The sequence below is a fragment of the Drosophila montana genome, unplaced genomic scaffold (assembly GCF_035044405.1).
Source record: "Drosophila montana isolate Dmon_TW-CO22-7 unplaced genomic scaffold, ASM3504440v1 contig_2397_1, whole genome shotgun sequence".
NCBI lineage: Eukaryota > Metazoa > Arthropoda > Insecta > Diptera > Drosophilidae > Drosophila > Drosophila montana.
Window position 1 is genome coordinate 1,141,946 of NW_026997278.1, and position 25,706 is coordinate 1,167,651.

The 25,706-nt window shown below is 32.7% G+C and overlaps 3 protein-coding genes and 1 long non-coding RNA gene across 17 annotated transcripts in view; 1 reads left to right on the top strand and 3 right to left on the bottom strand.

Annotated features, from left to right (window-relative positions):
- Positions 1–474: 474 nt before the first annotated feature.
- Positions 475–1,924, bottom strand: Rnf11 (Ring finger protein 11). Of its 4 annotated transcripts, none has more exons than XM_064681634.1 (3): positions 1,789–1,924; positions 1,184–1,292; positions 475–1,126 (listed from the first exon to the last, which is right to left on the bottom strand). In XM_064681634.1, exons 2-3 carry the CDS (start codon positions 1,283–1,285, stop codon positions 788–790), a joined length of 441 nt encoding a protein of 146 aa, XP_064537704.1. In that variant the 5' UTR covers positions 1,286–1,292; positions 1,789–1,924; the 3' UTR covers positions 475–787. The 4 variants fall into 4 exon arrangements, with proteins under 4 accessions (XP_064537704.1, XP_064537705.1, XP_064537706.1 ...); XM_064681635.1 differs by lacking the exon at positions 1,789–1,924 and adding an exon at positions 1,667–1,778; XM_064681636.1 differs by lacking the exon at positions 1,789–1,924 and adding an exon at positions 1,686–1,777.
- A 234-nt stretch (positions 1,925–2,158) lies between these two features.
- Positions 2,159–4,084, top strand: Zip102B (Zinc/iron regulated transporter-related protein 102B). The gene is made up of 3 exons (XM_064681633.1): positions 2,159–2,316; positions 2,385–2,694; positions 2,753–4,084. The coding sequence occupies exons 1-3, from the start codon at positions 2,218–2,220 to the stop codon at positions 3,295–3,297; spliced, it is 954 nt and encodes a 317-aa protein (XP_064537703.1). The 5' UTR covers positions 2,159–2,217; the 3' UTR covers positions 3,298–4,084.
- Positions 3,489–25,706, bottom strand: part of PMCA (plasma membrane calcium-transporting ATPase 3) — a 29,052-nt gene continuing 6,834 nt past the window's right edge. For 3 of the 11 annotated variants that reach the window (XM_064681622.1, XM_064681623.1, XM_064681621.1), the window contains 10 exons: positions 25,427–25,669; positions 25,108–25,349; positions 24,595–25,039; positions 24,439–24,526; positions 24,041–24,354; positions 23,355–23,553; positions 23,034–23,245; positions 22,824–22,975; positions 20,495–20,633; positions 8,289–9,692 (listed from right to left, as the gene is read on the bottom strand). In XM_064681622.1, coding sequence (XP_064537692.1) covers positions 9,216–9,692; positions 20,495–20,633; positions 22,824–22,975; positions 23,034–23,245; positions 23,355–23,553; positions 24,041–24,354; positions 24,439–24,526; positions 24,595–25,039; positions 25,108–25,349; positions 25,427–25,669 — 2,511 coding nt within the window. In that variant the 3' untranslated portion in view covers positions 8,289–9,215. Of the gene's footprint in view, positions 4,403–5,985; positions 6,055–8,288; positions 9,693–13,315; positions 13,675–17,113; positions 17,126–20,494; positions 20,634–22,413; positions 22,654–22,823; positions 22,976–23,033; positions 23,246–23,354; positions 23,554–24,040; positions 24,355–24,438; positions 24,527–24,594; positions 25,040–25,107; positions 25,350–25,426; positions 25,670–25,706 lie in introns of those variants that run through there. The other 8 variants (XM_064681627.1, XM_064681626.1, XM_064681625.1 and 5 more) reach the window with 7 other exon arrangements.
- Positions 10,406–13,269, bottom strand: LOC135427904 (uncharacterized). Its single transcript, XR_010436159.1, has 3 exons — positions 12,357–13,269; positions 10,905–11,006; positions 10,406–10,838 (listed from the first exon to the last, which is right to left on the bottom strand). It is a non-coding gene; the product is annotated as an uncharacterized LOC135427904 (long non-coding RNA).

The window sequence follows — 25,706 nt, forward strand, 5'->3', positions numbered from 1 at the left end:
GGTATAAAATTCCCAAATCGAACACTATTTGGCCGAGATATTCAAAAAAAATCTTCAAAAAAGGTTGACTTTACAAACGAATCGGTTTTTGGTCAACCACTTTTTTTAACCCATCGATTTGTAAAATGTTTGAATGCAGATTGATAGTAGGGATCCCTACGAATTCAAAAAGGTATAACATTTCAATATATATATATATATATATATATATATATATATATATATATATATGTATGTACATATGTATTTGGCTGTATGACTGTATGCTCCGCGAGTGCAAGTTAAATTTCCCGAAACCCCGTCTTAACGTGTACCTTCAATTTATAAGGTAACTACAGTCTCCTAGCTCTTACGGCTTGGGCACGGATCACCAATCAGTCAGTCAGGACCATATAGAAGCAAAGCTGGTGAGTTTATAAACGACAAGTCAAAGTATAATTATTGCTTGTTGAAAAGCAGGAATTCAATTACAAGTTATGAAGACTGCATTAGTTATTTTAATTATTGACAATACGCTACATATGTAATATAATTATGTAAAAATTACGTCTATATTTTATATATGTTCTCCTTTTTTATAGAATTAGATTTATGTATTTATGTACACCGACTTTTTCATTGATATTAATTATTCGTTAAACAACTAAAAAGGTAATGTTGAACCGCTTATAATAATAATATAGTAGTCCCCCGGAAAGCATTGGTCAAGCCTTCACCCTGACCCGCTTAGTTTCCTTTTGATTATTAATTTTAAAAGCGCTTACGCACAGCGAGTCGATACAGTGCGCTATGTTGTTTCATAGCTGGTTAACAGGGCAGCGTCGACGGGCTCCAAGCAGCTTGGACAGGTGAGACTACGCATCAACCAGTCGTCGATACAGTGCACGTGGTAGATGTGCATGCAAGGCAGATAACGCACAGCCTCATCCACGCAAAATTCAACCATGCAAATGACACACTCGCGGGCTTTCTTCAAGTTGCCGTCATAAGTTCCAATTGGCAAGTGCTGAACGAGTCCAATGCGCTTTGCTATTTTAATCTGATCTTCCTCCGACATGTTTGTGGCAGAGGCTGCGCTATGGCTGGCAGAGGACGCTGGATAAAATATTTGCGGCAAAGGTTCATGCTAGATAATAGAATACATGATTATTTAGAAAACTGTTTATATTTTTACCTGGCTTACCTGGTAAATTTGCATCGGTCCGCTATCCAGCCCGCTAATGCTTTCGCTGCCTCGCAAAAGTGAAATGTCATCGGGACTGTTTATTTTCAGACAATTACCCATTGTACACCTTACAGGAAAGTAAAAGACAAAAGATACGTAATTTTCTTGAGGCATTTAGTTTAAAAATGCACAGCTATAGTAACCTTATTAGCTTTTGTGATTTGTTTGATCATAATTATTTTATACCGTATCTTCTCCTTTAAACAAATATTGAAACTATGTCCAGGGATTGTAGTATTTACATATTTATATACACAGATTACACCAATTTATGCGTGAACAAACGTAGGCACTAAGGGCTTTGCGTTTATGCAATTGTATGGAATATCTACATAGTATATACGTCACAGACTTAGCTATTTGCAAAATTTCTTCTAAAAAATGGAAAGCAGTAGCAACTCAAATGTAAATAAATATAAACATACACAGGCACATACATACTTAACTAGGATATATTTACGCTTATTTATATATTTTTCAGTATCTTCATATTTGTAAAAGCACTGTTTTGATCTTATTATTAATTATTAATGCAATATTGCGTTTTAACATCGTCTTCTTACTCTGCTAATGTTTTTAATGCCTAAAAGCTGCAAAACATCGATAACATCGTCAATGTTCACAACTGTTCACAAGTTTTAATGTACCCAACCACTTGAGTATTCACTATAGTGATGGCATAGTGATTTGGTGAAAAGTCATCGGCCACCAGTACCAGTTTATCAGTATAAGCTTACTACAGTCCTAATTAATATAGTTAATGTTAAGACAGCTTAGTACAATGTTATTTTGTACATTGTATATAGATATTTCGTCATTTTCATTATCTCAAATTTTAGTCATTTTTGTACCAGTATGACCGTATGCTGATAGCAAAAAGATACTAATAAATCGTTTATAAAATACCAAGTTTATAAAATACCAAGTCTATAAAAAAACAACAAATAGTTGAGTTGGCAAACATATAAAAACAAACTGCACCGAAACGGAACATGGCTGAGGAGACGATTATTCTTATATTGTTGGTAATTGTGATGCTAGTTGGATCCTACCTATCTGGAAGTATACCCCTGGTTATGAAATTGAGTGAGGTATGCATAATATAACTTACTAATAAATACATGTAACTACATTAACTTCTTGATTTTCTTAAACTAAGGAAAAATTAAAATTTGTCACGGTACTAGGCGCTGGCTTGTTGGTGGGCACAGCCCTCACAGTTATTATACCAGAGGGTATACGTTCCTTATATATGGACACCCCGCGACCTCAAACAGATGCAAACACATCCCAATTGTCAGCCGGCATGATCAAGCCACATGATTACTCGCGTACAATCGGACTTTCCCTTGTGCTGGGGTTTGTTTTTATGATGCTTGTGGACCAAGTTTCTCAACGAAAAACCAACAAAGGAAATGAAAATGACAAGAATATTACGGCTACCCTCGGACTAGTGGTGCATGCTGCAGGTAGGAATTTTTCGTTTATTGGTTCATCTAATTAAACACTTACCTCTCGACCTTTTAGCTGATGGAGTTGCTTTGGGTGCAGCGGCAACAACAAGTCACCAGGATGTAGAAATAATTGTATTTCTAGCTATTATGCTGCACAAGGCTCCGGCTGCATTTGGCTTAGTCAGCTTTTTGCTGCATGAAAAAGTTGAACGACAACAGATCCGGAAGCACCTTGGTATATTCTCTCTGTCCGCACCACTGCTTACGCTCCTCACTTACTTTGGCATTGGGCAAGAACAAAAGGAGACACTTAATTCGGTAAATGCCACTGGAATTGCCATGTTATTTTCCGCCGGAACCTTTTTGTACGTTGCAACAGTTCACGTATTGCCTGAATTAACTCAGGGCGGGCACAGTGGTCATCCAAACCGAAAAGGCGGACCCGGCCAATATGACTACCATGTTATAGAGGAATCTCGAGAGGCTGCAGCCAATGACTCATCTGCCAATGGATCGGCTCAATCTTATAATGTGCAAGGCCTGCGGTACAGCGAGCTTATTATCATGATATGCGGTGCCTTACTGCCGCTAGTCATCACATTTGGGCATCAGCATTAGCAAAAGAATTAAGTTTCTAAAGGGCATAAGTAGAATTCCCATCACTCATTCGCAATTTGTAAATAAGATTAATATAGGGTTATTTGTAAGTACATACTGTTGTTGAAAAATTAGTGTTAAATTTATACATTGCATTTCTTTTATCTATATTTTGGTGTCCAACTCATTGTGAAATGATTATATTCAACAAATTCGTTTTTGATCATTTATTTATTCTTTATATGTATATGTATGTAATAATAATATAATAATGACTTAAGTATAGGCGACTTGGCTTTAACGCACTTAGTTTTTAATCGTCTCTGTGTCCAGTGTATCGGTCGGGTGAATTTGGAGAGTAATGGCGATGTTACGCATGTGTTTCTTTAATAGTTATTTCAACTTTTAGTATCTTTAGGCCACTCGAATTTAGTTTTGTTCCTTACACATGTATGTGTATATTTATGTGTATTTATTTTCTCTTTATTGTAACTAGTATGTAACTATGAATTAGTACGGCTAGTATATTGTATCATTTCTCCAAATAATTTGAAGTCCTTGTGGCAGGTGTCTACGTGTCCCACAGCCCCAAAAAACCTACAAATATCCGCATATATTTTACGAAGAATAGTTCTGAAACTTGCTGTTGGTTTGGCTGTGTCAAGCAAGACTCCTCCTTAATATAAGCTTGAAAATCCATTTGAGAACATACAATACTGTGTGCACTAGTTGTACTTTTTCTGTTTTAGTTGTAAGAATAATTTCCATTGTTTCTGCTTTTATTTCAAGATATTAATGCTCAATATGATGTAACCGTGTATTTATATATATGTAAGTTCACAAGTATCTATAGGTAGGTGTAAGTGGGGATGTGGATGATTGTGAGTGGAGACTGTATTTGGCCTTAAACAGCAGTTTCAGTGTGACTGTGGGATGATAACCGCTCAACATCTATTTCGGGAATAGTCAGCTCATCGGGTATATTATCGGCGTAATCAATGGAAGATGTCTCCGAAAGGCGTTTGCTCAGCGAAGTCTGCTTACGCAGCACCTCGGCCAGCGAAGTATTGGTGTGCTCCCCGTAACGGGCGTCAAGACCTTGCCGGAAGGCGTTCACCACACGAATCTAAGCGCAAGTCAAGTAGAAAGAAAAGAACAACACCGAGAACAGTGACAAGATAGACAGAAACAACAGTATAAGGAAAAATACACTTTTTTTATCAGTCTAACTGAAAAAATCAAATGCAAACACATATACATATGCGCATGTTTGTATATACATATATTAAGGGCAAAAAACAAAGGAAAAACGAACAGAACATAAACACAGCGATGAATGTGTGTGCGGCGTGTGTATAAAAACTGGGAAACTATCAAAAGCAGACATCGGCAGATGTATGTAGGTTAAATTTACCGAGATTTACTGATAGTTTCGTTAGTTTTCTCAGAAAAATCTTCATATATGTATGTACTTATATACAACGATTGCAGTCAAGTGAACATCATCTACATATATGCATGTGTACACAAAATGCAAAGGTAAGCACCTGTTCTAGATTTAGATTCTAATCGAACTTTTCGGAACTTAATTTATTTGTGTTCAAACCGAATCGAAATCAAGAACAGGCCCTGTAGAAAAAATCAAAATACGGACGGACATTAAAGGCAAGAGAATGAATCGATATAGTTAAATGCAAGAGCATGCAAAATAGAAATGAAAATGTTAAAAAAAAACATGCAGTTTTCGTTGAAACTAGCGAGGAAAAATCTAAAAACCGAACCGAAAAAAATCAAATTATATTACACAAGCACTTAATTTTGTTGAATATGTCTGACGTCTCAGTTCAAACTTGAATATGTGACATCGCCCAAAACACTTAGTTTAAAACTAAAAGTCAATCTCAGCTCGGACACAGTATGATATATGTATATACCTATATATTAAAGATTACGGCAACAATATGAGATATAACATATATGTTAATCATAGGAAATATTTCTATTTTTTTAACTGAACAGCAGCATGCAAGGCGTAGGTTCTTTATCTTACGCGATAAGATCAGGTTATTTGATACAGACATGCCATTTTTTTTAATATTTATGCATAATTTATATATAAGTAGTAAGCATATTAACGAAAATTATTTTCATTTCTACATATGTAAAGCGATCCTTGAGATAGCCTACTCCAACAGCTTTATGAATCAACTTGTGAGCCTTCGGCATGCCGAAACTCTTCTGCACTTTATGTCAACTATACAGACAGTTGGAAATAATAGCAATTAGAAACCTTTTTTCCTCCAATATAAAAAACACAATATATATATTTATATTATTGTATAAAGTATAGACCCCATCAATTATTTAAAAACTGCTCCTTATTCAATTTAAAAATACAAATGTCAACTTTTTTTTTCTACAGAAAGTGTTAGAAATCAATGATTTAAACGGAAGTGAGTGCATGCATATATACATACAGACATAGAGATGATCTGATAATACTGAATAAAAAATTATTTTTTATCCATATTCAAGCAGGCATAGAATATTCCTTTCCAGATTTCATTCCTAGGGTATCATATATCTTAAGATCGGACTTATTTCAAACCCGGCCACGACCGCGCGCTTTTTTAATTATTTCGGAGTTTTAATTTCTAGTTTGTCTTGGCGTTGTGTACATAAATTTAGATAAAATGAAGAAAGGCTTACAGCTTGATCAGTGTTGCTCTTGCTATAGGGAACCGGTATCAAGCGTTCTTGTAACTCGCCGCCTATTACCTTTAATATTGAAGAGAGAAAGTAAAATGGAAACAATAAGTGGGAAGAGAAATACAGGTTGAAGTCAGTTTAGTGTGGCTGCGATAAAAAGAAACTACATGGATTTAATAGATTTAATTTATATATATATATATAGATTTAATTTAATATATTATATATATATAATTATATTTGTATGCATATATATTTATATAAATATAAATTTATATATATATATTATATACTACCATGCATACATATTGTGCAGATACATATAAGGCGTATGTATGCATGTGAGTATTTGGAAAGGAGGTATTATTAATGAATTAAAAAAGAACGATAGTAGAGCATAGTAAGTATAGTATGTATATTTATATATATATATATATATGTAAATGTATAGCACACCAACTACAATGATTTTATGAGAATTACGTTAGTATGAAGTACATACTGTGCGCAGACCTATTTTTGATTGAAGTAAAAATTGTGATTATGCATACTTTTTGTCGATTGTGATTGTAATTTTCTAGTGAATTTTGTTTTTGGATTAGTTCAATATATATATATATATATATATATATATATATATATATATATATATATATATATATATATATATATATATAATATATATATATATATATAAAATATATATATATATATAAAAGAGGAATGGAATTTTGGGTATATATTGCTAGGTGTATATATATATATATGTATGTGAAGTGGGATTGACTGTCTTAAAAACTCATAAATATATATTGTGAATAAAGTATCGAATTTAAAATAAATGCACCATTGTGAAATATGTACATAGGTAATTATGTATTTTTTGTATTTGTGAATGTACTTGTGTGTCTATGTACATGTATGGTATAGTGTAGGGCGTCATAAACCTATGCATTTTATATGGGTATGTACTGAATTAGTTTACATCCAAATATATGTATTCATTTCATGTCCCTCACATCTTAGACCTGCATACATTTTTGCGGATCGCATCAACATAAATCTCTATACAAGCAACTGTTTGTCTGGAGGTTTTGGTGCATTCCAACTCTGGTAAATTGACTTAAAAACGGCTGAATGAACATTTTCTTATTTACCATCCGACCGGCTTCAAAATAATTTTTATAGATGTTTTTAAAATGACCTGATACGAGTTTCACTCATTTCGCGAAATCCACCCCTCTTGGATAAAAAATGCCGGTCAAAATTTAAATGGAAGAAGTTTCGAATGTAAGCTTTAACGATTACGTGAATAAGAGATATTGGAAATATCACCCGAAACTGTGGAAATTTAGCGAAAAATTGTTTAAGGCAATTTTTTACTAACCGATCGGTTTCAAACTCAGCCTCTTAGCTCTTACGGGATGGGCTGTGCGTTGATCAGCACTCAGTCAGTCAGGCCAAACAGTTGAATATATAGAGATGGTAATAGTGTGCACGCTTCTAGAAATTACATCAGTATGGATAGTATGGTAAATACCGACTGTAAACAATGATATAATCTCGGAATGTTATTAATAGAAATTTGTGTAGAAAATATAAAATTTCATATTCACCGAAAGAATATAAAAGGATATACTCAGACTACATTACTAAATTATACATATGGTGCGCCGAATGATTTGTTGATTGAAGATTATGCTTAAATGTATGCTGAATGCGTAAATAAAACAATTCATAGTTCAAGTATACATGACTTAAAACGTATTAATCAACGAATATTAAAATGGTATCTCAATATATAAAACTGTTTCTTGAGTGACTGACTAATTGGTGATCAACGCACAGCCCTGTCCGTCAGAGCTGAGCTGAGAGAAAGCTAAAATGTTTACTGAAGTTACCTAAAATTAGACCATCCCAGCTCTTACGTAAGTACGTATTTGTCCTTTTGAAAATAAGTTGAAGTGTGTGTCGATTATTGTACATGATACTTTGCTGTCCATTCTTCATCGCATATAAAAAATTACGAAATATAGATTATATGTACACAAATATGTATGTATACATAAGCCAGTCTCTGTTCAAATATGATACCTCACTTCACATCAAACAGGGGTTTGTCCTTTAAGATTCTTTAGTCCTAAAAGTTACCAAAGTGTATCTGAGTTCGCGCTTCATATTTTTTTCAAACACATATACATAAGTTTAAGCAAACGCCTCTCACATGGCGTATCTGTCGTTTTAAAACAAGCACAGTTACAGACGAACCCTTTAGATGTATGCTATTGTTAATGAATGTTGAATGTTTGTAAAATTATTTTTATTTTATTATGCGAAAGATATTTGCTTCGTACCCGAGCATAACGCATATGGCGATTCATATTGCCTAACTTTAGATTTCTATTAAGTATGTATTTTATGAACTGCGTTGGTAAGTACTTGCCGTAACTTCGGATTCCACATCCACCCTAGAATACTGTGTTCTTACAGTTGTCTGATCCTTTAACTCATTCATACGCATACACGCACGCACCAAGCAAATAATGATGCACATTTTGTTTGGATTTTTTTTCATATAGTTAATAATACGAGTTCCACAAGAATAATATTAATTGTATATAAAAATTAAAAGATTAAAAGTATACAAAATCATGCGATTAAATAACATTTGCTAAGCGTTAATATTTAATTAATTAGGTATCTTATTGAGTACATAATTATCGGGATACGACAAACACGCTTCATATATATGTATGTATATATAAATGTATGTGTACGTGTATGTATAGCTAATATGCCTGGGAATGCGCGCGCAGGGGTGTTCGTTGATAAACATATGTATGGATGTATGTTTATATACATATACATATACATTTGTGTGTGAATCTCAATATGGTATATGACAGAGCGTGGAATATGAATATGAGCGTATGCATAAAAGTATGTATGTATATTTCATCGATTACATGGCCAGCAGTCTGGTTAGTTTTATATGTACATACATCATACATCCGCACATACATAACATATCTATGTATATATCTTTTGATTTTAGATTATGAAGAAGGCAAAGACAATATAAATACTTAGATTAGTTAATCAGAAAATTGCGAACAAAAATCAAATCGGTACTTTCGCGCTCACAGCTTAGGGAGCGTAAAATACTATATAAATAGAGTGTGCTCTCAGCGTCGACTGTATTTATATTGTCTTTGGAGGTGGCCTCTGTCTTAAATTCGTGTTTCGTTCTGTCCATTTTTTGGCTGATGTTCGTTTAACTGCTGCAGGACAACGTCACCGAAGCCGCTGCCAGCAGATCGAACAGATGAATGTGATGATAAATGCTGCTGTGAGGGGGGTGTAAGGTTGGCTGTGGATGCAGAGGAATTGACTCCGTTTTGCAAAATGCGATGCTGATGCTGCTGCTGCTGCTGCTGTGGATCTTCGTCTATGTAAGATATATCGGAAGGCAGAGTTGCATTAGAAACATGCTGCTGCTGCTGATGCGGCGGCGGCTGCTGATGTTGATGGTGCTGTTGCTGTTTGCTGCTGTAATTGGGGTTCAACAGATTTAAATTGTAGAGCGGGTGAACACCACTGCCTGTTGGCATGCCCGTCCGGGGGCTACGCAAGCTATGCAAACTGTGCATTGAGCGCCGTTCGTTTAGGTCTTCCAGGGTCGAGCGGAATGCACGAATCACGCGCAACTGAAACAAACGAAATTAGACAACAAACGAACAGAAACGGAAACATAATAATAAACAACAAAATAAGCATAAAAAATATTAGCATAATAACACTCACTATTTGCAGGCCACATACATGCACACATACATACGCCTTTGGTATATATTTACATACATACGTATGTACATGTATACTCAACGCATAAATATGTATGTACGTAAGCATATAATTGAGTATTTTTAGTACTTGCACGTATGCACAAATTAAGAATAAGTAGCCATAACAAAACAAATCAAAAACAAATATTAACAACTAAAAATAAGAAAAACAATTATTTCTTACAATGCAATCAGTAGTCCCTCGGGGTAGGCGGGATTGGAATAAATAGCTTGCACGTAAATAGCATGCAAGTTTAGAGACTCTCTCTCTTAAATAATTGAAAGGATTTCCATCCAAAAACGGATAGAACGGACACCACATGAAGAAACGGACACATTCGAAGGCACGTGGCTTTCGATGGCATTTTCTTTTTGTCTTTTTTTTTTTTATTTATTGTTTTTAATCGCAATGGACCATTGGAACGAATTAAAGGCATTAAATCATAATAATTAGAATGGGGAAATTTTTGTAGACTTCAAGAAAGCAAAGCAGTAAAGCAATTTGATAGAATATATTTTTAGTATTAGTAAGGGAAGGCAAGAGAAGGTTTTGATGCAAGACTATACATCCACTGAACAACAGGCGTGCATACATTACATAAAGTTTATGTATTTTTATGACATATAAACTTATAAGAGTGGGGACTTGTAGCTTAATTTTGTGAATAAGTTAAGTTGTTCGTCGAGTCGTGAACTGAAGCGATAATTTTATTTATACTCATAAACATCATGAACGATTTGTTTTGTTCAGTTATTTGGTTGTTCAGCCGTTTATGAACGACACAAATAATTTATTCATTTCTCAAATATGCAGTTACCCGCGAGGTATATATATATATATTGTTCAGGACCGAGTAAATAAAATTATCGATTTAGTACAATAATAACTCATTATGTCCAGCAGTTCATTTAAATGACCCGTTCATGTGTGTACATATGTATGTATTTAGTACACTGTCAGAGTCGGAGTTTTAAAGAATAGTACGTGCATACTCATTTAACGTAATACTAGGTAAAAAAAGAAATAAAAATTAATAACATTCATCATCCATCTGTATACATATTTATACATACAAGTTGGTAAGCGAGTGTAATCAGTGTATTAGGGCATGGGAACATATTCCGATTCCTGGAAGTGCCGACTGGTTTACACATGTGCATAAGTTATATGCTCCGCTTTTAGGAGAAGCAGTATATAACAATAAAAATAAAAATAAATATTCAAGCAAAATAATTGATTAAAAACGCCATTTTAATACACACAAAACTAATGTGACTATTGTCTTACCAGGAAAGGAAATTGTTTTAGTAACATTTAGTTTCTCTCATTCAACACATACACAAACATACACAAACACCCACAAATACAACACACACACAAACACACAGACTCACTCAGCTGCTGCTCTATCTTACTACTCATTGACTTTGACCGATCTACATCCTACATGTGAGCACGTGTATTAAATACTTATTGGCTAAATTAGGTTCCCGTATATAATACATTGTAGTTATATAACGATTGAAAATACCGATATGCTAATCTAACCTTTATCGACATATTCAGTTTTAGAAGATTATATTAGGATTATAGTAAAATCACAGTATTGAGTAAGCAATTTTGATCATAATACTTTGAATGGAAGAAAATTTATGTCTGCTTACTAAAGAAATCCTTCTCATTCTTGACATCTAAGGTCACAAAATTCTAATATTTGTCAAATCAAAGTATTGTAATTAGATCAGAATCAGTAGACAAATATACTTTAGACTAGCATACACCTTGATGATTTATACGTAGTTAAGTAAGCTTTTAGCCCTTTTACACATAAGGTAAATTATTACTCGAACATACGACATTTATATGCAAACTTTACTTTCAAATTTACATTTATTAGCGACCTATTTCGCCGAATTAGTTTGATAATCCAGAAATGTTGGTGTCATATAGTAATACATATAGTATTGCCTGTATTCCGTAAAAGCTTTGTATTTGTCGGGCAGGATTTTCCTAATGTGAATTGATTTCGATTTTAATGTAAATTGTGGTATGAAAGGTGAATTTATTTTGTTGGTGCCGCGAAAAAATCTATACACTATGTGGCCGGAATGGATGTAAGTATTACGCACGATGCTCAAAAGAGATAAATAAGGCGGCAAGTTAAGGTTAAGGGCTTTACTACATAAATAGCAAATCAATATGTATGTATAAGTGTTGTGTTCATGCTACATAATTCCTATATTCCAACAACCCATACCTTTAATTTTTATAAAGATATTGTGTTTCAAAGCAAATTTAAAATATTTTTAGCAATAAAGAACGGAATGTACAAAACAAAATTTGGTTTTAATAGGCTTTCATTTTGAACATGATCATCAACTCATTTATTAATTGAATTTATTCATTTATTTAACAATACACTTGCGTAGCATAAACGCAACAAACTTATATACATACTGTTTGTATTTTACTTTGAAAGGGTGGTTTTGGGTTTGTATAAGAGTTCAAAATTTTAAATTACATACGTTTCAATGCTCGTTAGAAGTGTTGTAGATAGTAGTAGTTGTAGAATATAAGTAGTTCATAGACATAGCAGATAGTAGTAGAAAGGAGTAGACCTTGTTCTGTTGATGCTGTTTGTTGTTGTTTTCGGTTGTTATAGTTGTAGTTATTTCTTTTATCTTGATGCTGTTGTTTATGCCGATGTATGGTTGATGTTGGCAGTTATCGACAAAAATTCACTAGCCAATACCGGCCGACGAACAACTGACGCTATGTGGCTAATCTATGCATCAATTTTATTTTTCTTGTTGCCTTGCGAGAAGCATGTCTATCAATTTCCATTTAGATGTTTGTATTTACGTCTGTAGCTGTGTGCATGTTTATGATAACTAAATGCATGTGTAATAAATTCACTGAACCCTAATAAGCTCTTGGTATTTAGACGTGTACAATGATTTTCATTTTTTTACCCGGGGTAATTATGGTGTCTCGATAAGAATCGTATATGTATATGTATATGTATATGTATATGTATATGTATATGTATATGTATATGTATATGTATATGTATATGTATATGTATATGTATATGTATATGTATATGTATATGTATATGTATATGTACATGCATATGTATGTGTGTATGTATATGAATTAATTTATCTTTAACATTTTTTTGTTAATATAATAAAAGAAAAGCTTTCCATAAATATCCATACAATAAAAACCCATTAAGTTGGGAAACATGTTGATAGCTTGACTTCATGATCACATATTCACTTTCGTCATAGTGTCCATTAATGTATCGTCTTACTTCATTATTATATTATTACATACATACATATCTACATACATTCATATGAAAGTATAGTTTTACCGATCGAAGCTATTGTTAAGACTCATCCTAACATTAAGGGTATCTAAGGCTAAGGTTATTCCTTGCTAAGGTTATTCCTTCCTTCTATATTTGAATACTGCCTTGATGGTTAGCTCCGTTTTTTCCTAATGTACCGCAATACTGATTTGCTCTTTAGTTTTTTTTTAAATCGCTCTACTGTTTTTCTATATCTTCTATTTATGCATGCCGTTTGTATATTTGATTTAACCATTTCGATAGTAGCTATAATGTATGTAGTTATATATGTATCTTATGCATTATAGGAAATATTTTCAATACTTTTGTGACATGGTGTATAGCGTGCGGTACGTCTGTATCTGTATGTGTAGTTGTATATATGATTATGCTTATGTGTATAAGTGTATTACATCATTACATAAGTACTTGATGCTTATTATTGCAAATGTCAATTACACTTCAGTCTCTCGTATTGGTTCCGCCGGCTTAAAAATTACAAAAATTAACAACAAATATCTGATAATTACTTTAATTAAATCAAGTTGAAAGCTAAATATGTGTTTATATGCCACCAACGTAAAAAAAATTAAAAACTAGACAAGTAAAAGAAGTTTAAAGATATAAACGTTTGCATGTATGATGAAACAATAATGAATTCCTTATCTTCGGGCATACCGAACGTGCAATCAGAAAAGAGAGTATAAGCGGCCGACCCAGACATAAGGTCATCTAAATATACCTTACATAATTGTGAAAGATACGGAATATATTATAATATTGTCTGCAAGAGTATTCAGACATTACTTAAAGTCTACGCAAAAGATTGAAGTTCTATTTGGTCCTTGGTTGGCAATTTCAGGACTAACAAATATAAACAACAATAAAATAAAAAAATGTGTTTTATTCATGATGACAACACAAAGGTAAAAGGAATAATAAAAAAGATGTGAAAAACATGATCTAAAATCAGCATAATTTTAATCGTGCAAATGTGGAAAATTTAAGACTGTCAAATTCCTTGTTAAGGATTAAAAAACTAGTGAATAAAAGACCAGTGGACCTATTGCCGATTGGACACTTTTATTTTCACAAGAATATAGTTTTTAGTTTAATATCTTAAGTGAAAATCTCGACTGAGAGCAGTCCCAAAGTATTCCAAGCCACAGGATATTAAAGAACGACACTAATACAAATACGATATGGATGATATGTTTATTAGCTAAAACCACCGCGACTTTATCTTCAATTCTAAATTAATTAAAGAAAAGGGTGGTTTTGTCAAGTTTCCGCATATCCAAATGCAAATCACTTATATTAATGTAGAAAAGGCTTCTCAAACATTAAAATTTAATTAAATATTTTAGATATTGTGATAAAATGCGTTTTACAACGTTTTAACATACAATAGAAAACGAAATTTATTCATAAAAAATAACTCGGAGAGGGTTTGCAAGGGCAAAAAGAGTGATTCCCACTGAAACTCACACTTGCAAAATTCTTAGGCTAAGAATTTAGAAAACAATTATATATATATATATATATATATATATATATATAGTAGTATAGATATGTGTATACTCATTTTAAGATTAATGTGTTCAAATTCCCGCACGCTGTGTGATTAGCATGCATCGAACTGTCGCATGTGGTTTTCTACATGTCAACGTTTTCATATTAAATATTTTATGTTAAATATAACTCTAAAGTCGAACAGACAGACATTGCATAAAATCAATATACTCGTGTACACTTTGCGAACCGAGAACTTGCAGTGATATTCATGATTACATAGAAAATATCTGATGTAATAGTTTGTTACACGAAATCAATAGAATTAATTTTGAGCTTTTGTCTGAAACAAACTTTTTTTTTTAATATATAGATTCCAACTATAAATAATATATTTATTTATTCACAATACCTAATGTCAAAATTAGCCTGCACTCAGCTTTGAGTAGCCATAACATACATTCTAACTTCTTTCGAGACAACATACACAAATACACACATACACACGCACCAAAGCTACGCACCTTACGCAGCGGCTGTGTCTCTTTCCCCTCAGTCAAATTATATAAGAAATGTGTTCATAAATATCTTCGGGGTTTATATGATATTTGCAAATTTATAAAATTCTGTTGTATGTATTTACCAAAAGACATTGTTCAATTGCAAAAAAGTTTGGCGAAATAGAATAGTTATCAAACAATTGAAATATTATTCATCGATGTATATATACTAAATTCGGCACTTCTCTCTTAGATTGTCTCGAGAAATTAGTAAATAAAATGACTGACTGAGCAAATGGCTTAAAAAATTAAGTTCAAAATATAAAGTCTATCAAAAATAAGAAGAAACATTGCATTCGAGTTCAATCGACTGAGTAAAATTCTGTTTACGCAAGAGCATATATATATATATATATATATATATATATATAAAATAAAGTGTATATGCATATATATACATATATATATATATATATATATATATAAATATTTATATATAAATATATATATATATATATAAATATATATACATATATATATAATATATATAAATATATATATAATATATATAAATATATATATAATATATATAAATATATATATTCCATATTTAAAATTCCAAGTGACTAGCTTTATAAACGGCAAAATAAATTTTGTTGATATAGACAAACGGCTAATGGGCCGACCCTACAAACGCAATAAACTTTATTTCTGTTTGCCATTGCCAAATTGACTATCGAAATAAATTATTATTAGAAAGATAGAGGGATCTTTCTCAAGAGTACAAATTGTGAGGTCAAAGGAAACGCCAACAAAACGATAATCTTAACTATTATAGAATTTGTTATAGAATTAACCAAATAACAGGATTTGGATTGGATAGGGACATACCGAATTCTTTTATGTTTATGTTTCTCTTGTTCTATAATACAGTATGTACACATACATACATACACTCATGGTACATGCCGCATATGTTTTGTAATCGAATGGAAATACTTCTGCGTTGAATTAAGTTAGGATGATCGAATTAACAGGGTGCACTTGTATACATTTGTACATTAAAGATCAATTATGACACAAAGCACTACATACAAACATTCAAAACAAATTTTATAAATTGAAGAGGTAAATATGTAAGTATATTTCATAGAGAGTGTAAATATATTACATACTTGGCATAGAACGGAAACATTCAATTATTTGAATGTAGTCAATAATACTATGCTATTAAAAATCTAATAATCAGACAGATCTCTTTAAATCTAAAAATACATTTAGATGGTTCTCAAATCAGTTTTTGAAATATGTAACATTTTAATGTTTTATTTTTTTTTACTAAATGTAACATATAGGTTCAAGCTATATGTAACTTAATGTGTAACGCATTGAAATATAGCCTTTAAGGTACATATATGACTCCTCAGCTGGTATAGCTAAGTCTGTCTGATTTCTAATATCGCTCTGTTTTGAATCCATCTTGGTAAAGCGGTATATGTTTGTATATTGTTAAACATTGTTAAACAAATATAATATCGCTCATATTGACAATTGACGGATGGTTCTTGTCACTAATCATGATTGTGTGGCAAATGTTAAAAAACATATCGGAATTCTGCTATTCTGCGCAGACAACTTTTCTTTCTTGTTATAAACGTTTTTATCTTTTATGTTTGTACAATAACGTAATATGGAATTAGTATGTAATATATTGTACATATATTATATAGATGATAATATAAATGAAAAAACAAAGCACTACCCAGAAGAAATATAAATACAGAAGAAAAATTAAAGTGTAGAATAAACAGGATTGGTAGGAATAGGAGTGGATACGGAAATCGGAATTTAAGCAGGAGACATGACAAAACATCGTCTAGTTGCCAATAAATAAATGAATATACACTTTTCTTACCGGTACTGAAATCTGGAGGTGAGTTGAGATTTACGCGTTATATATAGATTGGGTTTTGGCATTGTTAAATTGGTTTAATTTTTGTAATTTGTAATTTATAATATATAATTTTGTTTATGTCGTGGCGTTTTACGTCAATTTATTCATTCAATCAATCGTTCGGGATTGTTTTTAAGCATATTAAAAGGAGAGCGAAAAAATGAAATGAGTATTATAAATTTTATAATATATTTATAAAGTAGTAGCGTGTAAGGAATTAATCTGTAAATCTTACTTTCAACCATTTAGGATTCTACATTTCTTGATTTTATCACACTCTTTCACTTCTATTGTGTCCTGTAACAAATAGGGGCCCGAAATCTTTCAATAATTTTTCCATTACCTATTTAGGTCAATTTATAATTGTTACAATACACCTCTGCGAATCTACACAATTAAATACGCACCCTAAAATGTTATAAACTTCACGATCGGAAAACTACCGCAGGTTACGCTTATGAAAAGCCTGAATAAAATTAAGCTCAGTGAGGGTTTTTCATGTTAACAAATAACCCTAACCCAAATAATCTGTTAACTAGAACCGTAAAGTTCCAATTTTTTTCCCGAATAAGTTAAAAAAAACTACAAACAACAGACAAAGTTTTCAAATCAATTTCCAGGTTTTAATAGCTTTGAAAGAGCATGTAAAGCTTCGAAAGGCCGAAGATGGGTATGCCTAACCCAGGTAAAAATTATGGGAATGCTTTTGTGTAGGCTTATAAGTATGGTATGTACATATATGATATAGAGAGTTGGAAGTTAATAGCATACTATATATCATTGAAATAACAGATTTAAAGCTTTGTATGGTTTACGATATTCATGCGGTGGAGGAAAAATATGGATTTTATGAAAACTTAAACCCTTAGAAAAATATAAATAAATAAATTGTTTCTGAAAAGAAAACGAATAAATGTGAATTGTGTTCTATGGCTTTAGAAAAAAATAAAACAATAAGAAGGCATAAAAACATAACTTTTCTAAAAAAGTTAGTTCCTCAAAAGGAAAACGCGATGTGGAGAGGGGGAAAGAGGAATCATGGGAGTTCTGGAAAAGTGAAGTTCACCATGCTGAGCAGTAAGCGACTTTACGAACGTGTGCGGGTAGAGCTGTGACTCTGGTTTTGTTTGTGCCAGTGAGGGTATCGCGACCTGACTACAGAAACTTTAAATCCATGATATTAAATTAAACCATATACTACTATTTATATTCGTCATTGTATGTTGTATGGATTCGCATATCTCTTCGAAGTTTTGAACAGCGAATAACGGACAATAGGTGTATTGAATAATACGATAAATTAAGGGATTTGACATTTTCTTTCTTTCGCTATTTTCATATATAACATACATCATTCTTACTTCATCAATCCGGAATAGTGGTTTGTCAAGAGTTTCGATAACACAACGTCTTGATTTAATTTAATTTACTGAGTTAAAGAACTAGATGTTACAAAAGGTATAGGAAAATGATAGTTACAGCTAGTTAAACACTGTCATGTGCATATGCACCATTCCACGATAACACACACTCGACGAACATCAAATATTAGTTTTATTTTATTAGCATTCAGGAATCTAGACACAAATACGATTGATAGACTAGAATAAAAAAATTTGACAGTGAAATAGAGAACAAGCTCCAGAAATGGACCGAAGATATATAAAAAACTATTATCAAAAGACAGACAGTGTTTGAGAAAGAGAGAGACAGATAGGGAGAGAGAGAAAGAGACAGCGAAAGAGAAACAAGAGAATAAAAGAAGACGATGTATGGTTTGTTACTATAACTAGAGCCCTTTGAGTCTAAATGTCAACTGTGAGCGACAAGTATTTAAAGTATTACATATATATTTATATTTGTTACTTAAAAATCTTAGTAGTTAGATTTTATCTACATGTCGTTATACTTGTCGCTTGCAGATCACATTATATATATATATATATATATATTCTGAACATATACATATTAAACGAGTTCTACATTCCAAAAATACTTAATCAATTCCCGTCTAAAAAAGGCACGCCAAACTTATTTCGTTCCGTACTCAAGTAAGCCGCTTATTTCTAAAATTTAAGGGAAATGGGGCCTACGAAGCCGATCAAAATGTATGTCACAGCTTGTCAGCACTGAGAGCAGTTCATATAGTGAATCTATCAATACATGGAACACGGAATGAGTTAAATTATATCAACGCAAACCAAATGAACAAAAAATTGCACACATCTTAAATAAAATAATAAAAATAAAAATTAATAATATGTATGGTCAACATAATGAATAAACACATTATTAAATTGAATTTTGCAAATTAAAAAATAGATTTGTATGTTCTTTTATTGGTGCATGCGAACGCACAACTAACCTCATGGAGCTGTTAATGCTCCAGTCGTAGTACTAGAGATGACAAAATATCGATGTCAGTATTAATTGCCACGTTCACGTTGTAACTGATGATGTATCATGATACTAAATTTTTGTATTATGATACAAAAGCATTTATCTATCATACAAATAGAATGCTAATTTGCTGTGAATCTGCTATCAGAGTTTTTTATATTTATGGACTACCGGACTCGTATTTAACAACTTAATAATAATTACAAATAGTTGATTTAATTTATTACTTGAGTTGTCCATAATTTTTATTAAAGGTAAATCGATTATCAGCTTTTTGAAGTAAACAGAATGACAATGCTTCTAGGCCGCCAATTACACAATTGAGAGTTTCGTCATCAACGGAGTTGATATATAGATATTAGTGGTATTATGTTTTTGTGATCTGGGAGAATATTTCCTGGTGAACGTATCCAATATGTAATAATATTATAAGTTTTTTCTTTTTTAACGTAGATACTATTGATAGTTTGACATCTCTAGTATGGTATCATACGTGTTGGAAAAATTGATCAAACTTTTTAAACTCAGTTCATATTTGAAATTCGGTCGTCATACCAATGTTCGCATGCGACCAGTTGACGAAAATGGTTAACATATCACGGATTAATGGCATATGTGTTATGCAAGTATATATATATATATAGGTATATATATTTATTAAACATATATATCGGTGTTGTTGACTAAAACTTAAATCAAATACTTAATTTTCTTTGTAACTTTTTCATGGATGACAAACATGGGTATAACCATATATATAAGTATATGCCCATTATTAATGTAGTTTACGTAGAGGTTCAGAAAAAAATACAAATTTTGAGATAAATGTATCAAATTAAATGACAACTCATGATAAAAAATAAACGAAAACTATTTGCATATATATGTATATATTCGGTACTCTATTTTTTTTTATAATATAAAGGGAATCAAGACACTTACTTGAGTTTGCAGACGAGTTAGGCCACGTATCCATAGAATTTGTCCAGCTCTTGGTTTCTTATCAGAGTCAATGGAATCAAATCGCTCCTCACCTAAATTCATGGCATCTGTATACTCTTCAGGATGTCCGCGACCCCACCTGAAAAATTAAAATAATATGTATGTATTTATTAACAGTGCGTAAAATTTAAGTGAGCTAAGGACAAAAACGCACAAATATATTATTTGTTTATTATATTAATTTAATCAGTAGCTAGGAAGAACAATCATCTTTAAGTTGCCGAAGATAAGAAAGTATAACAGATATACAATATGTTTCCATAACATTGTTTATATATACGTAGAGTAAAGTTAAATGATAATCCATTGGATATTTTTAACAACAAAAATGTATTTCGTATAACTTAACTTTTGTCCGATTATTCTTATGAGTGAGTGATGAGCAAATGTATGTAGCACCAAAACGTCATAACAACTAATAGTGCTCTAGTCGGGAGCCAAACTACGGGATATCCTCAACCTAGCGCCAAGCTGACATTTCGTACATTCATCTTTACATTCATACAAAATCACACAAGCACGCAGGTCGTTTTCTACGTACTTTACTTTGCTTTCTGCTGCGGCTCTGCTTCCTTTTCCCTTAAATACTATGACATAAATGCGTTCTTAAAATAGCTTTGGTGTTTATTGTCCGATCTTTATACAAATTTCAGGAGATAATATTGAAAGTGAGTTTAAATACCAAAGTTCAAGACAAATGCACATTTATTTTGGGGAGAATCTGAGTTTCATGGTAAATAGTAAAACAGATTTATGGCTCTGTAAAAAGTAAAACTTTTGCTTTAAGGTGTGAGTTATTCAAAAGTGCATTTCCCAGTGTGGAGCTAAAGGAAAAAAGTGTAACTGCCGCAATATCGAATGTAAAGCTTGGGGCATGTGTACTGGAATGAATAATTCGATCCTTTTTTTTTTTGAATGCAAGCTTACCGAGCTTCATACAAATTAATAAAAACAATTTTTTCTTTTAGGTTATCATAAATCTAAAATAAACCATTTTTTATATTAATGATTCTAACCAGAACTATCTTATATATAATTGACAAGACACTATTTCTGACGGTTAAATGTAAAAGATTGTCTACATTCTCTACACTTGTTGCCACACCCACAGGAAGAACCTGTATCGAATATCTCCATTTGTCTTTTTGACAAATCCACTTTACATAATTGCTGAGACAGCAAAGGTTTTCAGTCGGTATAGATAATGCAACTTCAAAGAATCTTTCTTTTTCATCAGCTTTTCTTTTACAGCTAAAAATAATATCGTCTTAGATTTATTTAATTCTTTTTTTGTAACTGTTTAATTTTTAATCATTTATAGGAATTCATGCTTAGTGCTCAAACCGTGAGCCGAGTCACCACCAATTTTGTTTGAGTTGCAGCCATGATTAATATTGAAGTTGTCAATTATTTTAGCTAATGAACACAATATTAAACAGATAACAATGTTAAGTAAGGAAAATAAAAGCAGGTCGAGTATTGGGTCGTTTTAATAATTTATAGACTGAAATCTGAAATCGTGCCCATCTACTGTACATAGCATTTACCCCAATGATTTTTTGGTTTTTCTAAGCAGATTTTGTTATGTGTATGCGGTCCATCTACACAGTATTCGTACTTAGTACCAAAATAATTTTTTATACGTATTATCTGTTCGTTACCAATTGAACCCTAATTTACTCAATATTTGTATTGAATTATATATATTTCTAAGAAAACATTTGATTCCTGAGCCAATATTTGTGCCATGTAATATGTTCATCGATTAACCTTATTATTTTCATAGTTACACCTAATTAATTCTATTTTAATATACTTAATTACTTACGTGAACAGAACATACTTATTCTTATTAAATATAACATGCGTAACATACATTTATTGCAACCAAAATAAAAATATTTTAAACAAGAACCTAATTATCAATGTAACTCTAAAAATACTTTGAATATAATATGCATACATATAATATATATTATCTGCAGTTGTGTGTATCTGTTGTGTGGATATGTGCGTGTGAGCTGCAAGCCAATACAAAGGAATCAAGCGTTATACTCGGGAGCGCTAGGGAGGAGGCATAAAGGACATGATAATTTTAACTATTGATTGCGCAAAAAACAAATACATAAGTGTGGATTAAATGTCGGGGTATCTGTTAATTGAAAGGGCTAAATAAAACAGTGTTTCATGTGATGAGAGTTAAGGGTTTAATATTAAGATACGTTGATTGGCGATCGTAAGCAAAAACATGAACAATAAATTTACTCACGATAATATCTTAGGCAATTTTCTTGTAGGCACTGAAGTGATTAATTGTCCCCATACTAGTGTTCCGATTCCAAAGAATACACACCACAACCATTGGTCGAGGGAGAGCGCTTTTGTTGAGAAAGCCATCTTTCCGTATTGGATAATTAAAACCTAAAATAAAATGCAATAAATAAAAAGCATTGGTGGTAACTAAAGAAAATTAACAGACCTGAGAAATCATTGTGAATATCCAGATGGTGTAAAATATGGGATTGGTAAAGAGTCCCTCAATAACATTACGTTGACCATGTATTTTTCTGGCATTGATTTCATTAAAGAGTGTCATCATGACGAACGTGTTGAATATTATTGTGAAATGTTGGGTTGGTCCTGCGTTAAGATCCTGCCCGCGTCCAGATTCGATATCGAGTATTAAATCGCCTATTAAAAAAAAATACAACTTTATTTATCAATTCTTTAAAACTTTATATGGTTCCAGCCCATTTAGTATATTATTATTTGTTGCTTTCTGGCTAGTGCTTTAACTTACCAACAAACAGCAGCCCAAATATGATGACCAACTGATATAGGGCTTGTCCCAATATGTTTTTCATCATTGTGCGTGATATAAGTGGCTTTGTGCGTCCATATGGCTTACGAAGCAAAAGATCAGGCGTCGGCACTTCCGTTGCTAAAGCAAGAGATGCGAGTGTGTCCATAATGAGGTTGACCCATAACATTTGAACGGCCTGCAATTGAAATTCATATTGGGTATTAGCATATTTTTATAGACCTAAATTTTTTTTGATAATTTATCATTTTTGCTTTATTATATTGGTCTTATTGTAGACACATAGATACGCGCACAAAAACATTTTTCTCTTTTTACCTATACTAGATACTACTAACCATATTGTTGAAGCGGTTTTTAAATATATAGTGAGTTGATAAAGACGTGCCCATTTCTCCATATAACTGTTTGTCTTTCTTATTAATGCAAACTAGTCTATGAATGTCTTTAGTATTCTTTGACGGCTCTCTTAAAGAAACATATGGTTGGTCCTCTTTTTTTTCTGCGGGAAGTACACTTATGGATGTCTGATCAAACCACTATATCACTAACAAACGAATTATAGATATCATGTATGATTTACTGAATGGTCGAAGACCAGATCTTTGCGGAATTTCTCATTTCTTTTTTGTATGAATTTAAAAAAGGTTGAAACCAAGACTTACTTTCAGCGGCGAATCCTGTACCGCACAAGCGCCAATAAATGCAACAATGACAGCGACGACATTGACTGTTAACTGAAACTGCAAGAACTTTGCTATTGAATCATAAACATTGCGCCCCCACATAACCGCCTTGACAATGCTACTGAAGTTATCATCGGTGAGAATGATGTCCGACGCCTCCTTAGCTACATCAGTGCCGGCAATTCCCATTGCAAATCCAACATCGGCCTTCTTTAGAGCTGGACCGTCATTGGTTCCATCGCCTGTTACCGCAACTACTTCCCGATTATCAGTCACTGCACTGTCGATCATTCCTACAAAAAAGTAATTAAATGGATATGAATATGAATGAAAACATTTTGTATGCACACGCATCATTTATGTAAAAAGTTTCAAACCTTTAACCAGTGTGTACTTGTCGGTGGGAGATGAACGAGCAAGAACCCTCAGCTTTGGCCAAACCTTATCAAGGAGGTGCTGTTGGACCTGTGAAGCAAAACATAAAATAGCGCACATCATTAAGCCATATAATTTCGAGATAGGTAAATACATACATCACCATTGCTGTCTCGTATGCGTCTATTAAACTCTTTACCCTCCAGTATAAGGAAGTCATCGTTCGGTCGCAAAATGCCACATTTGCTGGCAATCGAACGTGCTGTGTTAATGTTGTCCCCAGTGACCATGCGAACAGTGATGCCGGCGCGTTGGCACTTGCGTATGGCGTCTGGTACTTCGGGACGCACTGGATCTTCAATGCCAACAACGCACAGGCAGGTAAGATTTGACATTATATTTTCTTCATCATCCCAATTGGGTTCGCCGTCGATGTGCACCTCATTGATTGCAGCCTTACCAGGCACAAAGTCGCGATAAGCGACAGAAATTGTGCGCAGGCCATCGCAGGCCATTGGTTCAATTACTTCACGTATTAGACGCTCCTGCATGTCGCGTGTAAACTTTTCTAGTGTGCCCTCATGACCATAGATAAAAGCACATCTGAAAATATTTTTTAGCCATGAGAAAAACTTAAATGCTAAAAACAGTGTTCTATGTCTAGGACTAACTTTTTCATTATGATCTCCGAAGCTCCCTTCGTGTACAATCGATATCCACCGTTAGGTCTAGGTATTACTGTTCCCATGCTTTTGCGTACAGAGTTAAAGGTATAAACGCGAGTGAATCTATCCTCTGGAATTTCATCCCGTATTGATTGATACTTAACACCCAGCGCCTGCACAAATCCCAGAAGAGCGCATTCTGTTTTGTTGCCCACTTGAATTGGTATGTCGCCCGGCTTCGGACCAGGCTGCAAGCATTATAAAAAATCAATAGCAATAAGAAACTGATTTTTTTTTCTGTTTAAAAATAATTTATAAAAATTACCATTATATTGGAGGTATACGCCGAGTTAACTGATATTCCCATTGTGATTAAATTACCCACATGCTGTGGTATGTCAGTAAGCGTTGGTAGCACCTTGCATAATTTCTCGCAAATGTAGGATTGTACAACAGTCATACGATTTGTTGTAAGCGTACCAGTCTTATCAGAGCAAATTGCAGTGGCATTACCCATAGTTTCACAAGCATCCAAATGACGCACTAAGTTATTATCCTTCATCATTTTCTGTTAATCGATGAAGAGAAAGTAAGAGATTATTCTA

Coding starts and splice junctions, on each gene's coding strand:
- Zip102B (XM_064681633.1), top strand. CDS start 2,218: ATGGCTGAGGAGACGATTATTCTTATATTGTTGGTAATTGTGATGCTA. Junction 2,317..2,384: donor TGGTTATGAAATTGAGTGAG/GTATGCATAATA, acceptor TCTTAAACTAAG/GAAAAATTAAAATTTGTCAC. Junction 2,695..2,752: donor ACTAGTGGTGCATGCTGCAG/GTAGGAATTTTT, acceptor TCGACCTTTTAG/CTGATGGAGTTGCTTTGGGT.
- Rnf11 (XM_064681634.1), bottom strand. CDS start 1,285: ATGGGTAATTGTCTGAAAATAAACAGTCCCGATGACATTTCACTTTTG. Junction 1,127..1,183: donor GACCGATGCAAATTTACCAG/GTAAGCCAGGTA, acceptor TCTATTATCTAG/CATGAACCTTTGCCGCAAAT.